This window comes from Protobothrops mucrosquamatus, unplaced genomic scaffold (assembly GCF_001527695.2).
Source record: "Protobothrops mucrosquamatus isolate PMUCROS unplaced genomic scaffold, P.Mucros_1.0 scaffold945, whole genome shotgun sequence".
In the NCBI taxonomy this organism is placed as follows: domain Eukaryota; kingdom Metazoa; phylum Chordata; class Lepidosauria; order Squamata; family Viperidae; genus Protobothrops; species Protobothrops mucrosquamatus.
In genome coordinates this window covers 381,831-404,095 of record NW_015387193.1, presented here as the reverse complement: position 1 = coordinate 404,095, position 22,265 = coordinate 381,831, and the positions used below count along the sequence as shown (strand labels likewise).

Sequence of the window (22,265 nt, the reverse complement as noted above, 5' to 3'; positions counted from 1 at the left end):
ACTGAGTTGTGCTCTTGCAATCAATTCCAGCAACCACTAAAATAATAAGTATGGATAAATAAGGTTCCCAGGTCAAATGCTATTTTAGTTGACCATCTTAAAAGTCTAGACTGGGTATATAAAAATCAACATATATAACCAGTATGGGGGGAATCTTTCATACATGTCCTGTAAATTATTTTCATAATGTATAAATGCAAAATGGAACCAACTGCTGCATTTGGTTTCACGTTAAATAAATGCTACAATTTGGAGTTGGCATTTGAATATAAAGTAATATAGTGATTACCATCATGATTTTTGGAATTGCAGATTTTCCCTCACTGCTTTAATTTTCAGTGCAAAATCTAATTGTATTATTTCGTAGCGCGGACTCATAAAAGCAAGTATGAAAAAATGTCTTCATTTTTCATGTAAAATATGCATCTAACAAAGCATTGCAAGTTATAAGATCAGTCATTTGACTTGAATAAAATAACATGCTTCAAATCAAAAACAAAAACATGAATGTTGTCTCAAAAAGACTTTAAATGAAGTTCAGCATGCAGTATCTATAGAATTTTAGATATCTGTGAGTGCATAATAACTGAAAGAGCATTTACCTTCAACAGAAAGCATGTCTTTAAGTGATTCTGTTCAAAACAACTCTACTAGTTTTCAAATAATCTGTCAAAATTCTATACAGCACAGTTCTATAGCATTCTATACATACTAATAACAAAACTGTAGAAAACAGATAATTGCAGCCTGGGGGCAAGTATAATGGTTTTCAGAGCTATACAAATGAAACTGTACAAATGAAATAGAATTGTTATTGAAGAGTGAGCCACTTCCTAATCCACATAGAAAAATAATTTGAAACTGATAAACATCAAGAATCAGAAATTTAAGAAAAGAAATTCTAAAAAATGCCTGTAGAAAGAATTTTAACCTAGCCACTATGTGCTGTAACATTTTGTACGATAGGGATGCATGTGAAACATGAAATAATGTTCAAACATGTGGTCTACATACTATATACTGAATTGGTAAGATTTTTAATAAACCTGTATCCTGTAGTTCATAATTCATCACACAGCTAGCAGTGAGTTGTTGCCATGAAAACTGTAAATGCAAAGATACTATCTGAGCTTGAGTATCTTCCATGTTATTTTTTTTTGTTTTTTAACTTAATTATTCCTGTTAATGGCAGAAAAAGTGTATATGCATTTTTTTATGCTGAGAAGTGAAAAAACAACAACACACTGCCTTCCCCAAAAGGAAAGATGCGAATAGATGAATAGATGGCTAAATAAAAGCATGATAAAATAATATTTCAACTACGATAGTGTTGTTTTTAGAAGTACTATATATTGCAGAGAACTGTTCAAAGATGCTTCTTATTAATATATTGTATATGAATAGCAAATATAGTTGGTGGGTTGTAGAGATAACTATTATTCCAAAAGAATTTGCCTCCTTTCTGTATTATCAGAATCCATGCATGTCTTTGCCAGTGAATGTTAACAGAGTTCCACAAGGATGCTATAGTGTGTTAAGGGAGTCTAAGTGAATAAATAACATTGAAGATTAGGGCTTACAGATTTCATTTATTTTATAAAGTCATACAACATTTGATACGTCACTGTGAAAAGCGTACTTTAATGAATAGTTTAAAAAGTGGTGGTGAAATTTTGCCTATCTCTTGTCCTGGAGAATTGATGGAAAGTGTTCCAACTTTCATTACATTTCACTGGTCCCCTAATTTAGTCACTTTGTCAAAGAATGAAATAAGACTTGTTTGGCATAATCTTTTTTTGACAAACCCATGTTGGCTTCTGGTTATAACTTTGCTTGCTTCTAGGTGTTCGCCTGTTGCTTGATTATCTTTTCTAGGATCTTCCCAGGTATTGATGTCAGGCTGATTGGTCTGTAGTTTTCTGGATTTTCCCCCCCCTTTTGCAAACCTCTGATTCTTTTGCACTCCTCTGGTAATTCCCTGGTAATCCAGGAGTTTTGAAAGATATGGTTCAATGATTCCAAGATCACATCTGCCAGCTCCTTCAGAACTCTGGAATATAATCCGTCAGGTCCCGGTGAACTTGTCTAAAGTGGAAGGTGTTCTCTTACCATTTTCTTGCTTAATTAATTTGTATTCCTAGTCTATCTTTTACGATTATGTTTTGGTAGGTTGGTTGGACTATATTATTTTTTGGATGAAGATAGATGTAAAGAATAAATTAAGTAGCTCTGATTTCTGTCTACCGCCTCTTACTTCCTTGCCATCTTCTCTCATTAGTGGACCGATAGTTTCCTTGACTTTTTTCTTTTTTTAATATGTTGAAAAACTTTTAAACATTCTTTTTGACATTTGTTGCAAGTCTTACTTCATTCTGAGCCTTAGCTTTCCTGACTCCACTTTTGCAAGTTCAGGCTATTTGTTGGTATTGTGCCTTAGTTTTCTTTCCATTTTTTCTACTTATCCTTTTTGTCTTTCAGTTTATCAGAGAGTTTTATTTCAACTTTCTATGAAAACAATTCTAGGAGTTCCAAAACTAAGGGAAAAAACTAGATAATTAGTTGCTGTCTATGATATGGTTTTATTCTGCCTTCATTCTTCAACTATTGAGATAGACTCATTGGAAGCTTGATAGATTGCTACCTGACATCTTGGTTGCCTTGGGCAATAATTGAAGCTAATTACCTTACCAAATTACCTAATTTGCAGCCACAGTCATTTTGCAAATTAAATGATGGGCCATTGCAAGATAGAAACACATAATCAGGTAGGCCAGCCAATGTAAAACTTCCTTCTTATTCAGACTTAAGCGGTAAGTAGAAAAAAACTTTTGGGAAAGCCAAGTAAAGGCCCTACATACATAACTCTGAAACAAGGTTAAAATAACCTTTAATTCACTCCAATCAGAACATTATTTTATCAGCTCACATGAAGCTCTACATGTTCAGAGCCTATATACTCGTTAATCATGTGAAACTAGAAAGAAAATAGAAGCATTACAGTTTGTAGAAGGAAAGAACCCCAACCCAATGCTACTTGGATGCTACTATTCTACATGACAGCTTTATTTCTTTACTTTTTTTAAATAGAAAGCAAATAAATGCTTTGTGTTTTATTAGAACAGAATAGAAATTGCAAATAAAAGCCATATGATTTGCTACTTACCTATTTGAGTTTTATACTCTAGTTATTCCGTGTTATAAGATAATTAACATAAATATGGCTGAAATATTAGGGAAGTACAGCTTTTTTACCACTTTAAATTAATGTTACATAGAGGCATTCTGTCCATGATTATTGTAGCAGAAAATTTAAAATGTTTTCAGTTAAATTAGATACGCAATACAGGAATTTGATCAAATTGTCTCTACACTGTTGTCAAGCACGTCTCATTCTGTCATCAAGAACTACAGGATTATATCAAGATTTACAGCATGGAGAACAGACAGGTTTAAGACAGATCTGAGCTATTTATTTACTAAGTACACAGGGGTGGGGGGGAGAGATGTTTATCTTAAATTTTGTACTTCTTTCAGTGGCTTGAATTGATATCAGTGGTGGCAACTGAGAGAAGAAGGAATTAGGAAGAAACTGGTGCAACTCTAAGATCCTGTTTTATACATTATTTATTTATCTATTTCTAGCTTAATGTCTGCCATTTCTCTTAGGTGCCTCTGTGGCTCTTCATTCTTTCCTTCATAGTTATTAGTTTTTGTTTTCTTTGATGGATGCAAACCATCTCTTTTGTACATCTTTTCATTGGACCAGCTACAGACATCGTGACTAATATATCCAAAGCCTTCCCCTTTACACCACTCCTTTAGCCACATATTGAATTGTGCTATGTGCTGGTCTTTTCCATTTTGCTCCAGCATTTTATCTGGTACCACAACTGATAGGCAATCAGTAGGGGGAAAATGCATAAATTAATTTTCATCATGCTGAATAATCAAAATTTTATAACAGTGAATATGAAGATATCAATTCTTACATTTTGACTGTATATATACATAAACCAGTTCTTATCATATTACTGAATGTCTTATCATGAAGACTATGTACTCTATATTATGTAGTAAATTCTAGCTTCACCTTCAAATAAACTTGTTGTCAGTAAAGCTATTATACTGCAAACATATTTTGCAAGAACTTATAAACTTGCCCATTAAGATATTTTTTGCAAACTATTTTAGTGTCACATCTACAAAGACTTTTTAAGATGGACAATGAAATGCTAAGCAACAATCTATATAACTATGTAATGATAATAATTATAATAATAATTGTAATAATAATATATGCTAAAGTTATTTGATTGAAGTGAGTGTGATGGTTATCAGCTCCACTGTTATTAGCTGAAAAGAACTGTCAAATTATCATCCCTGAGTTTCTTTTATCAATTGCATCTTAAACTAACTTCATCTTTTCCCCCTAATACCTTCATTGCTAACCTATACTGTTTATAAAATTCACAAAACCGAGACTGATTAAACTAGAATAGGCCATACTTGGAATACTGCATCCAGTTTTGGTCATCATGATGTAAAAAAGATGTTAAGACTCTAGAAAGAATGCAGAGAAGAGCAACACAGATGATCAGGGGACTAGAGTCTAAAATATATAAAGAACGTTTGCTGGAATTGTCTAGCTCTAGTTTAATGAAGAGAAGGATGAGGGGTGACATGATAGCAGTGTTCCAATATCTCAGGAGTTGCCACAAAGAAGAGGGAGTCAAGCTATTCCCCAAAGCACCCGAGGGCAGGACAAGAAGCAATGGGTGGAAACTAATCAAAGAGAGAAGCAACATAGAACTAAGAAGAAATTTCCTGACAGTTAGAACAATTAATCAGAGAAACAACCTGCCTCCAGAAGCGGTGAATGCTCCAACACTGGAAGTTTTTAAGAAGAGATTGGACATCCATTTGTCTGAAATGGTATAGGGTTTCCTGCCTGAGTTGGACTAGAAGACGTCCAAGGTGCCTTCCAACTCTTGTATTGGACTAGGGCAGGGGTAGGCAACCTCGGCTCTTTTATGACTCATGGACTTCAACTCCCAGAATTCCTGAGTCAGCATAGCTGTCCATGAGTCATAAAAGAGCAGAGATTGCCCACCCCTGGACTAGGGGGTTGAAGAACTCCAAGGTGCCTTCCAACTCTTGCATTGCATTGCATTGCAAAGTGTCAGTGTCAACATTGGGACTTTGTTGAAGAAAGTTAGAAAATGATCTGTCAATAACTGATGCTTGAAGAAAAATTGTTTCAACTGTTCATGTAACATGAGAAGTGCATTACTGCTGAAGATATCCCCAAAGAACAGCAAGGAAAATTCACCATGGAATGTTATATATTATATGGTGAAGTTCATTTCTTGTTTCTGTCAAACTCGGTTGTTAGTAATTCAATAGCTGTGGTGCAAATAGTTCATGTGTTTTAGATATATTGTGGTGGCAATATCAGTTTTATACATTGTTTTATACATTGTTGCTTTTCATAATTCCTACCTATAGCATGCAGAAACCTCTGTAAACCCAACTCTAAAGCAGTATTGTAGTGATTCCTCTGCACTTTTTGACCATTAATATGGTATGCTAATCATACTGTATATTTTTACTTTATCCTGACAAGTTAAACAACTTGATTACAGAAATGGATACGTAACATTTCTAACTTGGATCCCTCAAAATGATGTTACAAGAAAGCACAGGGAACATGTGACACTTATGAAATTTAATAATAATAATAATAGTAAAGTTGGAAGGGACCTTGAAGGTCATCTAGTCCAACCCCCTGCTCAGGCAGGAAACCCTATACCATTTCGGACAAATGGCTGTCCAGTCTCTTCTTAAAAACTTCCAGTGTTGGAGCATTCACCGCTTCTGGAGGCAGGTTGTTCCACTGGTCAATTGTTCTCACTGTCAGGAAGTTTCTCCTTAGTTCTAGATTGCTTCTCTCCTTGATTAGTTTCCATCCGTTGCTTCTAGTCCTGCCTCCAGGCACTTTGGAAAATAGCTTGACTCCCTCTTCTTTGTGGCAGCCCCTGAGATATTGGAACATTGCTATCATGTCCCCCCTCGTCCTTCTCTTCATTAAACTAGACATACCCAATTCCAGCAGCCGTTCCTTATATGCTTTAGCCTCCAGTCCCCTAATCATCTTTGTACTCTTTCTAAAGTCTCAACATCTTTTTTACATCGCGGTGACCAAAACCTGATGCAGTATTCCAAGTGTGGCCTTACCAAGGCATTGTAAAGTGGTATTAGCACTTCACGTGATCTTGATTCTATCCCTCTGTTAATGCAGCCTAGCACTGTGTTGGCCTTTTTGGCAGCTGCAGCACACTGCTGGCTCATATTTAGGTGATTGTCCACTAGGACTCTGAGGTCCCTCTCACAGTTACTACTATTAATAATTTCAGAAGTTTATTATAGTAGATATTATAATTATAATGACATAATTATAATAAACATTACATCTTCCAATATCACTTCCCAAATCTCTTTTGAAGAGTTTCATCTGTCGGAACTGGTCTGACCTATGCATTGGTTGAATAATAAACAGTAAAAATACTCTGTATTAGCATTGATCCTATATATGAATTTCATTATGCAATATACTGCCACCATTTATAGAAAAACCTTTTAATAATCACACAGGTCACTGAATACTGCATTATATTCAAATATCAACATAGGATTACTTCAAAAGAAACAGCAGCATAAATATGATTTATTGGAAAAGATTATCCTTTCTGACGTATCTTTATTATGCTAAGCAGTAGACCCCATTTATCTGCTGCTTCATAAGCTGGAGAGCATGTTGAAAAAAAGTTGTTTCATATGTCTACCCTTAAGCAACTGAAACAAGACCAGAGCAATCTTCTCCTTGAAAAACAGCTGATGATATGCAAATATGATAATTTGCAATGTGCAATAAAAGGAGTAAAATCTTCTGAAACTATTGAGCCTCCAGCCTTCCTGGTTCACTGGTACGGAACATTCTTTTCAGCCTGTGTTGCAAACTATTAGTAAAGTGACGTGCAGATTATGTGAAAAATGTTATATCTATAAATACAGTTTTAAGTTATCCAGAATGTACAAAATAGGTGGCACCGATGTCAGAATCTGGCAAGATTCTTTGGTGTCATACTTCAAAGCAGGACAGACTAGAACAAACATTTAGGATATGTGATTGGCTGAGACTTTTGTCATAGTAAAATCACAATACAATATGGTATGTGGCTGACTGCACCAAATGAAATATTTGATCATCCCTTATTGGAATAAACCATATTGCCCAAAGCAACATTGATTTCTAAAAGCTGTTCTTTATCATGATGGATAACCTCCAAAATATCTCTGCTGTAACTTGGTCAGAAGAGGAAAGAGATGCTACCAAAGTGGTAAATACTAAGTCTGATTTACCATTATCTGCCTGGGTCTTAGGCCAAGGCTTTAATAATGCTGAGGGAGATTAATGCTTAACAGGAAGTATAGCTGCTAGTGAGGAAACTCTGCTTCTGTAACACAACAGAAAGGAGCTTGAGGGACTCCTGAGTGAAGCTGGAGGTTAAGGGCTTGATATTGAGAGTGTCCTTTTAAACATCTGTATGCTGCAAAGGCTCAGTAACTGGAGAACTCTTAATTCCCTAAGTCAAAACTCATTGGCAGGTCTTGTCTAGAGCAGTGGTTCTCAACCTGTGGGTCAGGACCCCATTTGGGGTCGATCGACCATTTCATGGGGGTCGCCAAGCAAGGCTGTCCGCCATTTTTTTTGTCTGCCATTTTTTCCCCCTTTTCCAGCAGGTGCCTTATCTCCCTTGAGCTGGCCCAGCTGGTGGTTGGCCTGCTCCGTCTCTTCCGCTTGCCAGCTATGCCTCGGCCGGCGCAGGGGGCGGAACCACGCATGCGTGGCGCTCCCGGGCAGGGAAAGTCCTCGACTTACGACCGGTTGGGTAGTCCTCGACTTACGACCGGTTTAGTCCTCGACTTACGACCGGTTGGGGTCGCGGCATTAAAAAGGTTGAGAACCACTGGTCTAGAGGGCAAAACTGAAACACAGGTGTAAGTACTGTTTTTAGTTTTAAAAGTGTTCAGGATAAAAAAACAGATAGCTCCAGTATTTTAATATAATTGCAACAGTCAATAAGACCTTGCAATTGTCAAGATTTGACCTTTTATTTCAAAGTGATGGTTCCATGTCCCTGTGACACTTCTTCACTAAATTTTTACCAACAGCCTAAATGTTATGCTAGATAGCAAATGGCATTGTGGCTGCCAACAGCACCAAAAGCATCATTAACAACATAGGTGGGCTGAAAACAAGACTGTCTAAGCCAGGGGTAGGCAACTTTGGCTCTTTTATGACTCATGGACTTCAACTCCCTGGTCTAAGCCCAATAAGACTGATGGTAGCCAAAGGTTTGCTTAATTGATACCAGTTGATGCTTAGATAACTTGATCCCACTGGCAATGGCAAAAAAGCTCCGATACGTCGCGAGTTTGACATGCCTGGTCTACGACTAGTTTAGCAGATAATTTTGCAAATTCCTGGCAATGGGAAATAATCCATTGAAAGCCATTTTTCAGAATGCAGGATGTACAGGGAATGTCCATCTGACAAAGTTTCCTCCCACATTTCACATATTAACGGGAAAGGCCTTTCAGGACCATAAGACACTAAGATGTGCCAAGTCATGGATAGTATTACAACAAATAATAATCACAAACAATATATTATACTTTTTTAAAAGATAAAGATAAATGGGTAATATAGCTAAAACAAAGAGTGGCATGGTGGCCTAGAGATGGAGCTCTTGTCTCACAATCAGGAGGCTATGAGTTCAATCCTAGGTAGCAGCAGATATTTCTCTCTTTGGGCACAATCATTAATTGTCTGCTGTCAACTTCACATAGGCATCAGGAAGGGCATCCGGCCAGTAAACGTTCAGCTTCATTCAATCGCCCTGACTCCATCCTGAGGCAAAGGATTATAGGGTCATTAAAAGAAAAAAAGCATAGCTAAAAGAAAAATTAAATGATGGGACAGTGAATGCATCCAAGATATTCGATACTATGATGTTTAAAGGAAATGAAGTAAGTAACAGCAGGTCATATAGACAAATATATATAGTGAAGAGGTGGCTTCTTAAGCCCACCAAAAGGACTTTAGTTCTGTGATGTACCAAAAATGCCTGTGCAAACATGAGAAAAAAATTGAGGGACCACAATGAAAAATGTGGCTTATTCAGGAGATATAATCTATCGATGATTGTATTATCTAGATTATCTAAAGGGTATGATTTGAAGCCAGAAGGAAGCTGTCAGATTTATTAAACTTCATGCCTTTGATGCCATGCAAAAATCATAGCAATTATAGGCTATTTCGGTCCTGGTTAGAATTGTGATTATATATATATATATTAGATATTTAATGAATTACTAGGAGTATTTCTAATCCACAATCCCACTGTAGGTTTTGGGTTATATGTATTTCTTACTCTGTAACTACTCTGACTGCAAACTGCCTGGTATGAAAAACAAAATAGTTATGATACTTTTCCCTGACTAGATTAAAACATAGAAAGCCAGCTGAAGGCAGGACAAGAAGCAACAGATGGAAACTGATCAAGGAGAGAAGCAACCTAGAACTAAGGAGAAACTTCCTGACAGTTAGAACAATTAACAAGTGGAACAACCTGCCTCCGGAAGTGGTGAATGCTTCAACACTGGAGGATTTTAAGAAGAGACTGGACAGCCATTTGTCCGAAATGGTGTAGGGCAGTGGTTCTCAACCTTTTTAATGCCGCGACCCCAACCGGTCGTAAGTCGAGGACTAAACCGGTCATAAGTCGAGGACTATCCAACCGGTCGTAAGTCGAGGACTTTCCCTGCCCGGGAGCGCCGCGCATGCGTGATTCTGCCCCCTGCGCCGGCCGAGGCGTAGCTGGCAAGCGGCAGAGACGGAGCAGGCCGACCACCAGCTGGCCCAGCCCAAGGGAGGTAAGGCACCCGCTGGAAAAGGGGGAAAAATGGCGGACAAAAAAAATGGCGGACAGCCTTGCTTGGCGACCCCCATGAAATGGTCGATCGACCCCAAATGGGGTCCCGACCCACAGGTTGAGAACCACTGGTGTAGGGTTTCCTGCCTGAGCAGGGGGTTGAACTCGATGACCTCCAAGGTCCCTTCCAACTTTATTATTATTATTATTATTATTATTATTATTATTATTATTATTATTATTATTATTATTATTATTATTATTATTATTATTATTATTATTATTATTATTAATATTAAGACATGATAGACCAATGAAACACAGAGCACTCACATAGACCTCTAATACCTTTTTGTTAATAAAAGTGCACAAGTCCTGCTCATCATGTTTTCACTACATACAGAATTTGGCCTCTGTTGGAAGGAAAATAAAAATAAAAATCCACGAAGTGGAATTAGAAAGATTTAAAGTGCAAAAAAGAATATTATTGGGATTCAATAAATTCTGATAAATATAACACTTTTCAATTAAAATTAAAGCACCTTTTCTATCTTTCAAAGAAATGGCAATGCGGGTTAACAGTGTCCTTGTTAAATTAGCATATAAATTCTTTCAAATACAGCTGTTTCTCAGTTTAAAAAAAGTAAAAATGACATTGAAAAATATGTTCTCAGATCAAATCCTTTGAAGGTCTCTCAAGCTGTGTGTTTCAACTACCTCAAAGGATATAAAGTGACAGCGTGGCAGACGGTAAAATGAACTATGGGTTATGGGAAATGTCTTTCTACATTCTGTAAGGATAAATTTTACTAGGAATGATAGCATTTTTAATTTGTGGGGAGGTAACTATTTTATTTCTTGGCAAAGAAAGTAGATATATAAATCCAATATTTTTCCATTTTCTTTTAAAGTTAAATAGTTCATCACCCTAGTGGACAGGCAAGGAGTATCAACAGCCCCTAATGCAATTCCTATAATATCTTGAACTATTTCTTCCATATTTCATTCATACATACATACAAACTCTCATGCTTGGCAAGGGACAGTTTAGTAAAGAAAGATAAAACCAGAGTAATGTACAAAATAAATTAATTTGAACTGAAATAAAGACATTATATCATTTATATATCAACTTTCATCATAATGTTTCTGGATGTTTAACAAGCTAACTTAATTTTAGTGTAATTATTGAATCTGTCATTTAATAATAATAATAATAATAATAATAATAATAGTAAAGTTGGAAGGGACCTTGAAGGTCATCTAGTCCAACCCCCTGCTCAGGCAGGAAACCCTATACCATTTCGGACAAATGGCTCTATAACTGTCTAGTTTGGCACAGTTAGTCAGGACTGCAGAAAAAACAATCGCAATCCATTGAGGATCTGTATACTGCACAAGCCAGAAAGAGGGCTGTGAAAATACCTAAATACCTCACATTCTGGACATAAACTGCTTGAGCAGGGGGCTGGACTAGAAGATCTCCAAGGTTCTGTTCTGTTCTGTTCTGTTCTACTCTAAACTGTTTCAACTTCTTCCCTCAAGATGATGCTATAGAACAGGGGTGTCAAACTGCCGGCCCGTGGGCCGGACTTGTCACGAGGAAACCACGCCCACCCCATTGCCAGCAATGGGGAAAACGTTCCAATACGTCGAGTATGACATGTCTGCTATAGACCATTGCATGCCAAAACAACTAGACACAGAAAGCATTTCTCCTCATGTCATCACTTTGCTAAACAACTAATTCCCAAAATATTGTTTTACAGTATGTCCTAGGTCTAGGATATCAAACCATGTAGCAGAGCTGTGTTGTTGTTGTTATCAACATCATCATCTTTCCTATTACCTATTCCTTTACCATCTTATGACTATCACTGAGTGTTGTATCTTATGATTTATCATGATTGTATTATGAATATGATCATGATTTATCCACTTATGCACTGGAGACAAATTACTTGCGTGTCCAATCATACTTGGCCAATAAAGAATTCTAATTTAAATAAAAATGCAATTGAATAAACTTCCATCATAATGTTTCTGGAAGTTCAACAAGCTAATCTAATTTTAGTGGGACCTCTGTTACATAACAACAGATCCATGAAGAAGAAACATATTTACTCAATCCCATCCTTACCATCAGGATCTTACAAAAGGGAGAAATAACAGGCAACTTTTCAACATCTTTACATTGGATGGTATAATTCTAACTTTCATATATATAGGGAAGTATTGTTTTCCAAAGATAACTTTAATAAGGCACAAAGCTAGGACTTTGCATTTGACATGCTTTTTTTTTTTAAAGAAACATTTTTGTCTTATTTCTCTCCTTCCTCCTTCTTGTAGTGGGGGAAAGCTCAATAAACTAAAATAAATAAAGAATATCTACTTCTACAAGTTGGATTTCAACTCTCACGCTTGGATATAATATGCCCTGTTGTTCAACAGACTCTCAAGTTACATATAGACTACTGGATTACTTTAAGGCAATAACATGGCCTATATCAATATGGAGACTGAGATTTCTGAGCTGATATTACTGATTCTCAGTAAATTGTTTGTATTGTTTAGTTATACCAACACTACTATTATATTCTTTCCATTTAGGCTGCTGAAATTAAGAAAGAATGTGGATAACAATGATTGCTCCCAGATGGAAAACTATTGCAAGCTTAGTTTGGATTTTATTTTGAAACTGAGTGCTCAAAATGCTAGGGGCCCATTCTTCTTTGCTTCATTCTGATTCTTAAACACCCAAATCTGTTCTACTAAATTGTACTTTAAACATCGCAAACCTGGGTTCTGCTCATGCCCAGTAAAAATGCAGAGAATGTTGACTTAGTTTGTCACATATTATATTAATTTTGAACTATCTAGGCCAGGGGTAGGCAACCTTGGCTCTTTTATGACTCGTGGCTGGCTCAGGAATTCTGGGAGTTGAAGTCCACGAGTCATAAAAGAGCCAAGGTTGCCTACCCCTGATCTAGGCTTACCATTTTGTACCAACTAAGCTGAAGTCTTTTTTAGACTGATGTTGCCATAAGGAATCACACTAGGGGTAGGATTAAAATTTTAGGAACAAGCAATAAAAAGTTATAACTGGTTTGCTTCTTTAAAATACGTGATTTTTTAGGAACCCGTTAAGTACAGAGCCAATATCTGTTTAACGTTCTAATTTCATATCTAATACTTTTGAACATTACATACAACATGTTCAAAATATAAGAGTTACAAATATGTAGAATTAAATCAAAAGTACTAATTGTAATTAAACCAAAATAATTTTAATAATTTTAAACTTAATTTTGTAATCAGTAGGTAACAGGGTCAGAACCCATACTAAACTGGAATAAAAAAGCAATTGATTAGTTTTGATGAGTAAGCTGAAATCCAAGCAACAAATTCATTAGATTCTTTTTTTAAATGCTCTTTGGATTTGTTAACCTTCCTATACAATGCATTGGATTTAGATAAATGAAAAAAAATGTAGTATTTTATTAATTTATCACAGATGTTATACATGTGTATAATATTATCAACTATTAGGGATAATAGTAGGGATATATAGGGATATATAAGCCAGAGTTGCAAAGGCAACTCATACCGTATTTTCCGGCGTATAAGATGACTTTCTAAACCCTGAAAATCTTCTCAAAAGTCGGGGGTCGTCTTATACGCCGGAAAATACGGGTATTCTATTTTATTCCTTTACACATGTGGTTTGGCATATTACTCATCAAGTTTTCTCTCCCCCCCCCTCTCGCTCAAACTCTATATTTTAACTGGAAAAGTTGGGGGTCGTCTTATACGCCCAGTCGTCTTATACGCCGGAAAATACGGTAGTTTGTCCCCTCTTCAATCCTGCTGACATATTTCATGCTAAACCTGATACCAAAACTCTCTTAGGTAGTTAAAAGTCATTAAAATGAACAGTACATAAAGCTTGGTTTGCCTGCTTAACCTGGCTACTTATCACATTAATATAATCATATTATTTACATAGCTCCTAATTAGTTGAAACAATCAGGAAGAATAAATCATGGATTGTTATCCTTAGCTCTCCAGATGTTGCTGAACTTCAGCATCAGTTCCAGCTTTTATGATCAATAGTGATCTTTCATGTTAAAGTGTAACTGTCAGCATGAATCATGATTCTACTTTATTTGCATTCTGAATAATACAGGCTGAGGAAGGGAGCGGACATAATGCAATCCCAACTGCATTTTCTAATTTAGTTTATACATTCATTTAGCTTAATTATATATTCATACATGCAAATCACTTAATAAGCCAAATCTATATTTGTATATTATCTGAACTTGATAGTATTTCTGTCGTATGATTTTTAGCTTGATCTGAGAAGGAAAAATTATTACTTTTTGTTTTAGCAAATGAAATAACATCAAACTTCAAGGAAATAATATATTATTATTTACAAATGAAAAATTAACATAAAATATTATTGCATAAGCAATTTAATTTTCTGTTAACATCACTTTTTTCACAGATAGTAAAAATTACAAATAGAGTAATGTCCATTAATAAAAGTACTTTAAGATAAGAATAAAAGGCAATAAAAGTGCTAATTAAAATAACAGAACAAGTGAAGAACAAGGCAGTTACTAGATGTTAACAGAAATAAGTATTTTTTTAACATCTACTATTGCCAAGGATGTGATCATTAATATCATAAAAAATGGATATGAAATGCTGAAAGTGAAGTACGGCAGTTACTATTAATAAGAAATAAGAAATTGTTAACAGGTACTATGGCCAAGGATGTGATCGTTAATATCATAAAAGATGGAAATGAAATGTTGAAACTGTAATTTAAAAGCAGTATGCATTAAAATAACTGTTCTTTATTTCTGCATCACAATCTCAAGAAAAAATTATTATCTTACTTTAAATATGAATATTAAATACAATATTTCATAAACTATTAGAAAACAAAAAAATAAATTATATTTTCACTCCAGAAAACCTACATCAGGGATCCCCAACTCCCGGTCCATGGACCAGTACTGGGCCATGGCATGCCAGCAACCAGTTCGCACAAACAAGCAAAGCCCATCCAGGAAATGCAGACAGCACACAAAACCACACACCCTCCGTCCACGGAAAAACCTCTCTCCACGGAACCGATTCCTGGTGCCCAAAAGATTGGGGACCTCTGACCTACATAATAATATACATACAACCAATGCAAACTTATGACATTAAAAAGGTATAATATGGAAAAACAACTGAATTTTGAAATCATATTGTAACTTTTGCTAGATATGACTTCAGAAGTTCTGAAGTTCTTCAGAAATTCCTTTCCCATGGTGAATCAGTGCAGTGAGTTTTTCTCTGGATAAAACTTGTGAGATTTGCCTAGGACATTTTTAGTTAGCCTGTTAGTTTAATGAAGTACTAATATAAGTGTCAGTCATTCTTCCTTTAATAGATTGATTGACCGGGAGTGAGTGAAGAGGATTGAGATTATTTTTTTTCCTAGTGGCAAATCACAAATTGGATGACTTTGTTTATGGAATAAATGAATCAAGCATTAAACTTTTCTCCTATCTCTTCATTGCGACCAGAGTATGTGCAGCAAGCTGGGATTTTGCCAATCAATAAAATGTACACTGTGAAATCAAGATGTCTTGTGTGTGACATTGTAAGAAATAACAGAGGAGTTTGCACTGAATATCAAAGCACATTTTCCCAGCCCACATTGCCTCCTTGTTTAATCTCCTGCAGATATCTATCACTCTGATTCCCTTTATATGTTAGCTGGATCCACATGAAGCTCTGCTAATACTCGTTTCCAAAAATATACAATAAAATTTGAGGAGTGAATATTTTTCTATGGAGTTCTCTGTGTGTGTCTGTGTTCTTCTGTGTGTGTGCTTGTATTTGAGATTGAAACCTGAATAAAAACTGCTTCTCTAACATTCTCTAACAAAGACCTTCATGAATTTAGCACAAGAAGAACTAGTTAAGAACATCAGATTAAAGGTGGAATTCCCAATTATGAGCAAGTTAATAAGGACATCCAATAAAATGCACTTAGATTTTAGATTTTTTTAACCAGTCAATGTTGGATTCCTTGGACTAATATCTGAAGTTTTTTGACAAAAAATTTCAGAAGTTATTTGCTATTGCCTGATTCTTAGAACTGAGAAAAAGTCACTGGCACAAGATTACTCAACTAGCCTTCGTTAGAGTGCCTCTCGTAACTCATACACACAAAATCAGTATAGATAGATACTTTCTCACTTTCTCTTTTGCTTTAGAGCCTAAATTCTGGCTTTTAGAAATTATCATCTGAAAAACCAGCATTAAAACACACACATTAGCATTCTAATGGCTTATTTTTTAAATCACATTTGCAAATTTGTTTATGACAAATATTGGGGCAGGGGAGTGGTGATTTAGCTTTTACTGAAAACAGTTCAAAAGTTCTGTTGCTACTTTAGATTATTAGAAAAAATAGTTCTGCCATTAAAAACAGATTTTTATCTAAGTTATTAATGCTAGATTCAGATTTGTCTTGTTAAAATGCACTGTATGGACTTTTCTAGTATAAACATAAATAAATGCAGCATCCACCATATCAAACTAGTAAGTGTTGAACTCAAATATATCTGAGGGCTCTCTGGTCAGGACAAATAGATTAGAATAGGTTTCAATGTGAAAATATTATTCCCTGACAGTTTAGAAATATGACATAATAGGAATTCCCTATATGTGTAATTATACATTTGTACAAAAACAAAAGGGTACTGTGAACATTTAAAATTTCTAAGTGTCAAAAATAAATTGAGTCCATGCAATCTATGTATTTTGCTGCCACTCAGCTTATTTCAGAAAATAACTGGGACAAAATGTATCTAATTTTAAGGTTAAACTTGTATCTTCGTTATATTCAGCATTAGCTATTCAACTATAACCATTTCTTTTTTTAAAATGACAAGCATGGTGCAGTTAATTGCAAAGATTAATACAACATTAGGTTGTAGAATATGTCATCTTACCATAATTAGAGCTGTTAGATTTATTAAACAATCAACAGAATTACAAAGGCAAGGGATGATTATTAAACGTGTTCTCTCTCTGAAAATTAAAAGAAAAAAGAAAAAAAAGAAGAAAAAATCTTAAGCATTCGTAAAAAGAAAGGCATTGCTAAATGGACCTTTAATAATTATGGCTATGCCTATAAGAATCAGTTCTTATTCAATTTGAGCTGGAAATTAGAAACATAGAAAGGACATGATTCAATCTGAGTTGACAGACTTAGCTTTGAGGAAGTCAATTTGATTAAAACCACTCTGAGATTTATTATTAAAGAAAAAAACTTGCAACTTAGATCTCTCTCTCTCTCTCTTTCACACACACACACACACACACACAAACAAACACACACACTTAGACTTGTCCAGATAAAGCAGAAACAGTCTGAAGCCTTGTAGTCATTTTGCCTGGGCTACTCTTTCCTCCATTACTTATTTAGTAAGATTGAATCCGTAGCTTGGTTCTCAGCTACAATAGCCCTCTGGAAGACCTCTGATGGCAAAATGCATGCTGGGGGGCAGCGCAGAAGAAGTGGGCTGGCAAGACAAGGCAGGTGGGAGGTGTCATGCCTCTGTTGGAGCCTGAATAAGCAGAGGACAATAAGCTGGAACTGAACCCTATGGAGATTGAGGGAGAGGTGTCTGTGGCTTAGAGGAATGTGAGGAAGAGCAGGCAGAGGCAGGCCAGGGTCCTTCAGGAGTGGGACAGGCTGAACAGGAGAGACAGAGTTCAGGCAATGAGCAAGGACCACCCCCACCTGATCCTAGAGCACGGAGAGTGGAGAGAAGGAGGGAACAATGCAGGCAGGCTCAATTACTTGGGAGGAGAGCGCCCCGCCCCTCTCCACAAGGCACACCTGGAGAATGAGATTTAAAGAGATGCTGTGAGGAGAGGCATTTGTCGGGAACAAACGCTGATTCCTTGGAATTTTGTGTGTGTTGTTGCTGATTTCTTGTTCTGTGACTTCTGCTTGGAAACCCGGAAACTCTGACCGTTGGACTGGCTGACAACGTTACTTGGATGTTTAAAGAACTCGGACTGTATTTTGGCTTCCCTTCTGAAAGTGTGTATTCACACAGACTCGTTAGGTTTATGATGTATGTGTCATTCTCTCTTATCTCCATGACCTTGAGTAAATTCCTCTCCTAAATCAGACTGTATGTGAAACTACTTGCAGCCAGAGGTGTGTGTCTTCCGTTGTTTGGGGGCTTGCCAGAAACGTGGGAGCATTTGGGGAAAATTTGGAGCAATTAAAGGGTGGTTTGAATTGCCAGCTGATTGCATTGCCTCTGTGCTGTTCCCTGGGTCATCACAGGAGGCCTGGCTGCAATGGTAAGTGGGTGCGGGCATGTGGGGCAGCTCCACCCCCACCCTAGCTTGATTTTAGGTTTGCACCTTGCCCAAAACTAGGGCTTATTTGGGGGTAAGGCTTATATTAGGCCCACCCCCAAAAATCAAGCTAGGGCTTATTTTGGGGGGTAGGTCTTGCTTTCGGGGAAACACACATTTATTTAGTTATTGTTTTATTTTATTGATGTGGGGATTGTACAAATTCAGTTATCATTTTGCAAGGTGAGGCAGCACGAAATTTGAAGAATTCTGCTGTAAGCTATGTGGGAAACACAAAATATTTCTACAACTTTTCTATTTGTTTTTAATCGCAGGGTTGGATGAAACTAGAAGAGGAAATAGATTCTTTGATATCATGGTACAAGTTTTACCACAATCAGTTCTTGAAATGTGTATTTTTTAAAGATAGCAAGGACAAAGAACAGTACAGAAACTCTAAATTGTACAGCAAAGAGCCTTAGTTGTATTAAACCAGTTGAGGAAGCAACCTATTCCACCTTTTGAATAAAATTTCCAAAGAGCTATCAAAGTAAGCTCTTGTTTTTCCATATGGTCTCCTACATAATCACTCTTGGCATGATGCCAAAAAAGTATCTACTAATTTGCTGGAATGAATAATTAGTCTTGATATGATGTCAAAAAGTATCTACTGACTTGCTGGGGAGAGTTTCATCTGATTCCTTGGTGCCAGGAGTTTTGGCATAAATAACTAGTGTGCTTGCTCTGTTTAGAAGTATCTCCCCTTATCACTAGCTTTGATAATGTGGCAAGTTAAGTAGAAACCATTGGCAAAATTTAAGCTATTATGTGCAGAATTCAGGGGAATTAACACTGACTTAGCCTTACATAGTACTGGAGCTTTGTAATCTAAGACTGCTGAATTTTCCTGTGATACCTAGAAAGTTGCCAAAGCAGTTTAGCAAGCTTTGCTTCTTCCTGGAGAGGTGAGCGTGGAAATCTCATCACTGATCTTGTGATACCCCGTTAAATGAATTAGAACACGGCACAAAGCTAGGAAGCCACACACACAAAAAGAGCATGGCTCAGAGAAAATAGGCATAAAATCAAAATCATGTAAAGTATTAGTACCGCTTTACAAAACCTTAGTAAGGCCACATCAGGGAATACTGCATCCAGTTTTGATCACCACATTACAAAAAAGATGTAGATGTACAAAAAGATGTAGATGTAGATTGGAAAAAGTGCAAAGAAGAGCAACTAAGATGATTAAGGGCCTGGAGACTAAAACATGAAGAACGGTTGCAGGAATTCAGTTTGACCAGTTCTAGAGAAAAGAAAGATTAGAGGTGACATGATAGCAGTATTTCAGTATTTCAGAGGCTGCCACAAGGAGGAGGGGGTCAATTTATTTTCCAAAGCACCAGAAGGCAAGCCAAGAAACAATGGATGGAAACTAATCAAGGAGAGAAGCAACCTGGAATTAAGGAGAAACTTCCTAACAGTGAGGACAATTAACCAGTGGGACAGCTTGCCTTTAGACGTTGTGGGTGATTCATCATTCAAGGTTTTTTAAGAAGAGACTGGACAGCCACTTGTCTGAAATGGTATAGAGTCTCCTGCTTGATCAGGGGGCTGGACTAGAAGACTTTAAAGGTCCCTTCCAGCTCTATTCTGATTGATTGCATCTCCTTTTTTGAATAATGAAAATTTGCATAGGAACCTTTAAATATTGATTTGGCCCAATTCCCATACTGAGACTACTGAAAGCTGGATTAAATTAAAGTCATGTTGTCAGAACTAACAAAGACATGTACCATTCTACTATCATAAGAGACAGCAAAGCTTAGAAGGGAGAAAATGCATGAAGGTCCATAAGCAGTTCTGGGACAATTTTGCCTCCACAAAAGAGCCATGATAAATACAGAAGTGATGATAAAACTTATCAACCAGTTATTCAGGCTAATGTCAGTGAGCCTGTACCAACATCACGCAACCCCCAAGCTTTCTCCATATGAAAATGAATTTGCAACTTCACATATTCTGTTGCCAAGAAGCAACAGAAAAGCCATAACATATCAGAGGAACCAGAGGTTTTTTTTTATTATTATTAAAATACTCGAGCATGTGTGAAGGAGCGGAATGTCATTTTTTTATGTATCTTTTTTATCTTTTTTCAGTTTTTGCATTTTTGTGTTTCTTTACTTTTTAATATTTTTGTTAGTCTGTATTAGTTTTTATTTGTATTTGTAAACTTTAATAAAATTATTATTAAAAAAGAATGTCAAATGTTAATATATGGATATTAATATATTTGTTGATAACAGCTTTTTTCCCAAAACAGTTAGCAAAATGGTGTATAATTATTAAAAATATGCCAACAAACCCTTGATTCTATATTGCTTTCAGATAAAGATACAAGTAAAGACTATTTTACATCTAATGTGGTTTATGGTGACTTCATGGATATATCAGTAATGATTTAAACTAGCACTGAACAAACCAGGCTAAGAGACAACTGTTATCTGGATAGCTCAGCCATCCAATGGTACCAGGCAAACTGGCCAAGTATCCATCAATTAGAAAGGCAGAAAGAAGAAGCCAAAATTTTATATGCTGGAACACAAATATTCTGCAGTGAGTAATCCAGTAACTTGTTAAGGCTTGCCTGCAATAAAGACTTTAAATTAGCTAATGGTGTACGGAAATGTTCTGCTAAGTCTGAGTTAAGTGCCTAGAGATCTAGGATTTACTTCCAAGTCTGGGTGTTAAATATGGCAACACTCATGTTATTATTTTTTTTGCCTTCTTCAGAGATCCTTTTTAACTACCCTGTGTAGCCTACGGTTCTAAAATCTCTTGGTGTTCTCTAAACACTTAGAACAAGTAGAGTTTCAAATAAGCAATTCTATTTATCTTTATAAGCTAGGCTTTAAAGTGAAGAGTCATTTAGCTGTTGAAATAGGTCATTAATTACTTCTCAATTTTTTTTATTTGAAGACATACCATTTGCTGAAGTAACTGAGAGATCTAACATGAACATCAAAACTTACCTCTCTTATCACTTCTGCCTGCACTTGTGGACTTTTCTGAAAGGCAAGGACAGCGTCCTTCACATTTAGCTGAGATATGTTTTCCTGAGGCACAGGCTTGATAGTCTAGTTTGCACTGTAATAGAAAAAAATATTGATCCTTATCATAAAAAATGTAATGTAAATTGCACTTCACCAAATATTTTTGAAGTAGCTGGAATTAACCATTTGTTTATTTGTTTACTTATTTATTTAGCAACTAATTAACTTGGTAAATCCCAGAGGTTTACAGAAAATGAGCATAAAACCAACACCAAGGCGAATGATGGGGTGACACTATTAACCCAGATGTTATTTAAATGTGATAAGAACAGGCTTTAATTCTACCACGTACAGATAAATCACCTCATTAGCCAGGTAACTGTGCTGTTATCTAAAGACAAATTGTAATTCTTGGCTATGCTGAAAATTCTGGGAGCTGAAGTCCACACATCTGAAAATTGCCAAAATTAAAAAATGCTGCATGACCCCAATTAGGCAGCATGTATGTCTTCCTGACTTCTCTTTTTATTTGGTACCAGCTCTCTTCTATAACCTGCATAATCTTTCTATTCCCTGTATTTTCTTTTTTCTCCTACATTATATATAGATTTAATCAAATAATGAGTTTTTATTTATTTATTTATTTATTAATTACATTTATATCCCGCCCTTCTCCTTACGGACTCAGGGCGGCTGACAATTAGATAAAATACTAACATATATACATATTATACCTGATTAAAATTTGATTAAAACGAAATATTTAAATATGTCCAATTAAAAGTAATTAAAACCCCTTTAAAATCCCTTAGGCCAGTCCCGCTAG

The 22,265-nt window shown here is 36.1% G+C and overlaps 1 protein-coding gene across 4 annotated transcripts in view; it reads right to left on the bottom strand.

The window, feature by feature from the left end:
- SPOCK3 (SPARC (osteonectin), cwcv and kazal like domains proteoglycan 3) overlaps window positions 1–22,265 on the bottom strand; it is a 130,945-nt gene that overhangs the window by 19,045 nt on the left and 89,635 nt on the right. For all 4 annotated transcript variants that reach the window (XM_015819552.1, XM_015819549.1, XM_015819550.1 and 1 more), the window contains one exon: window positions 21,419–21,533. In XM_015819552.1, coding sequence (XP_015675038.1) covers window positions 21,419–21,533 — 115 coding nt within the window. The remainder of the gene's footprint in view (window positions 1–21,418; window positions 21,534–22,265) is intronic.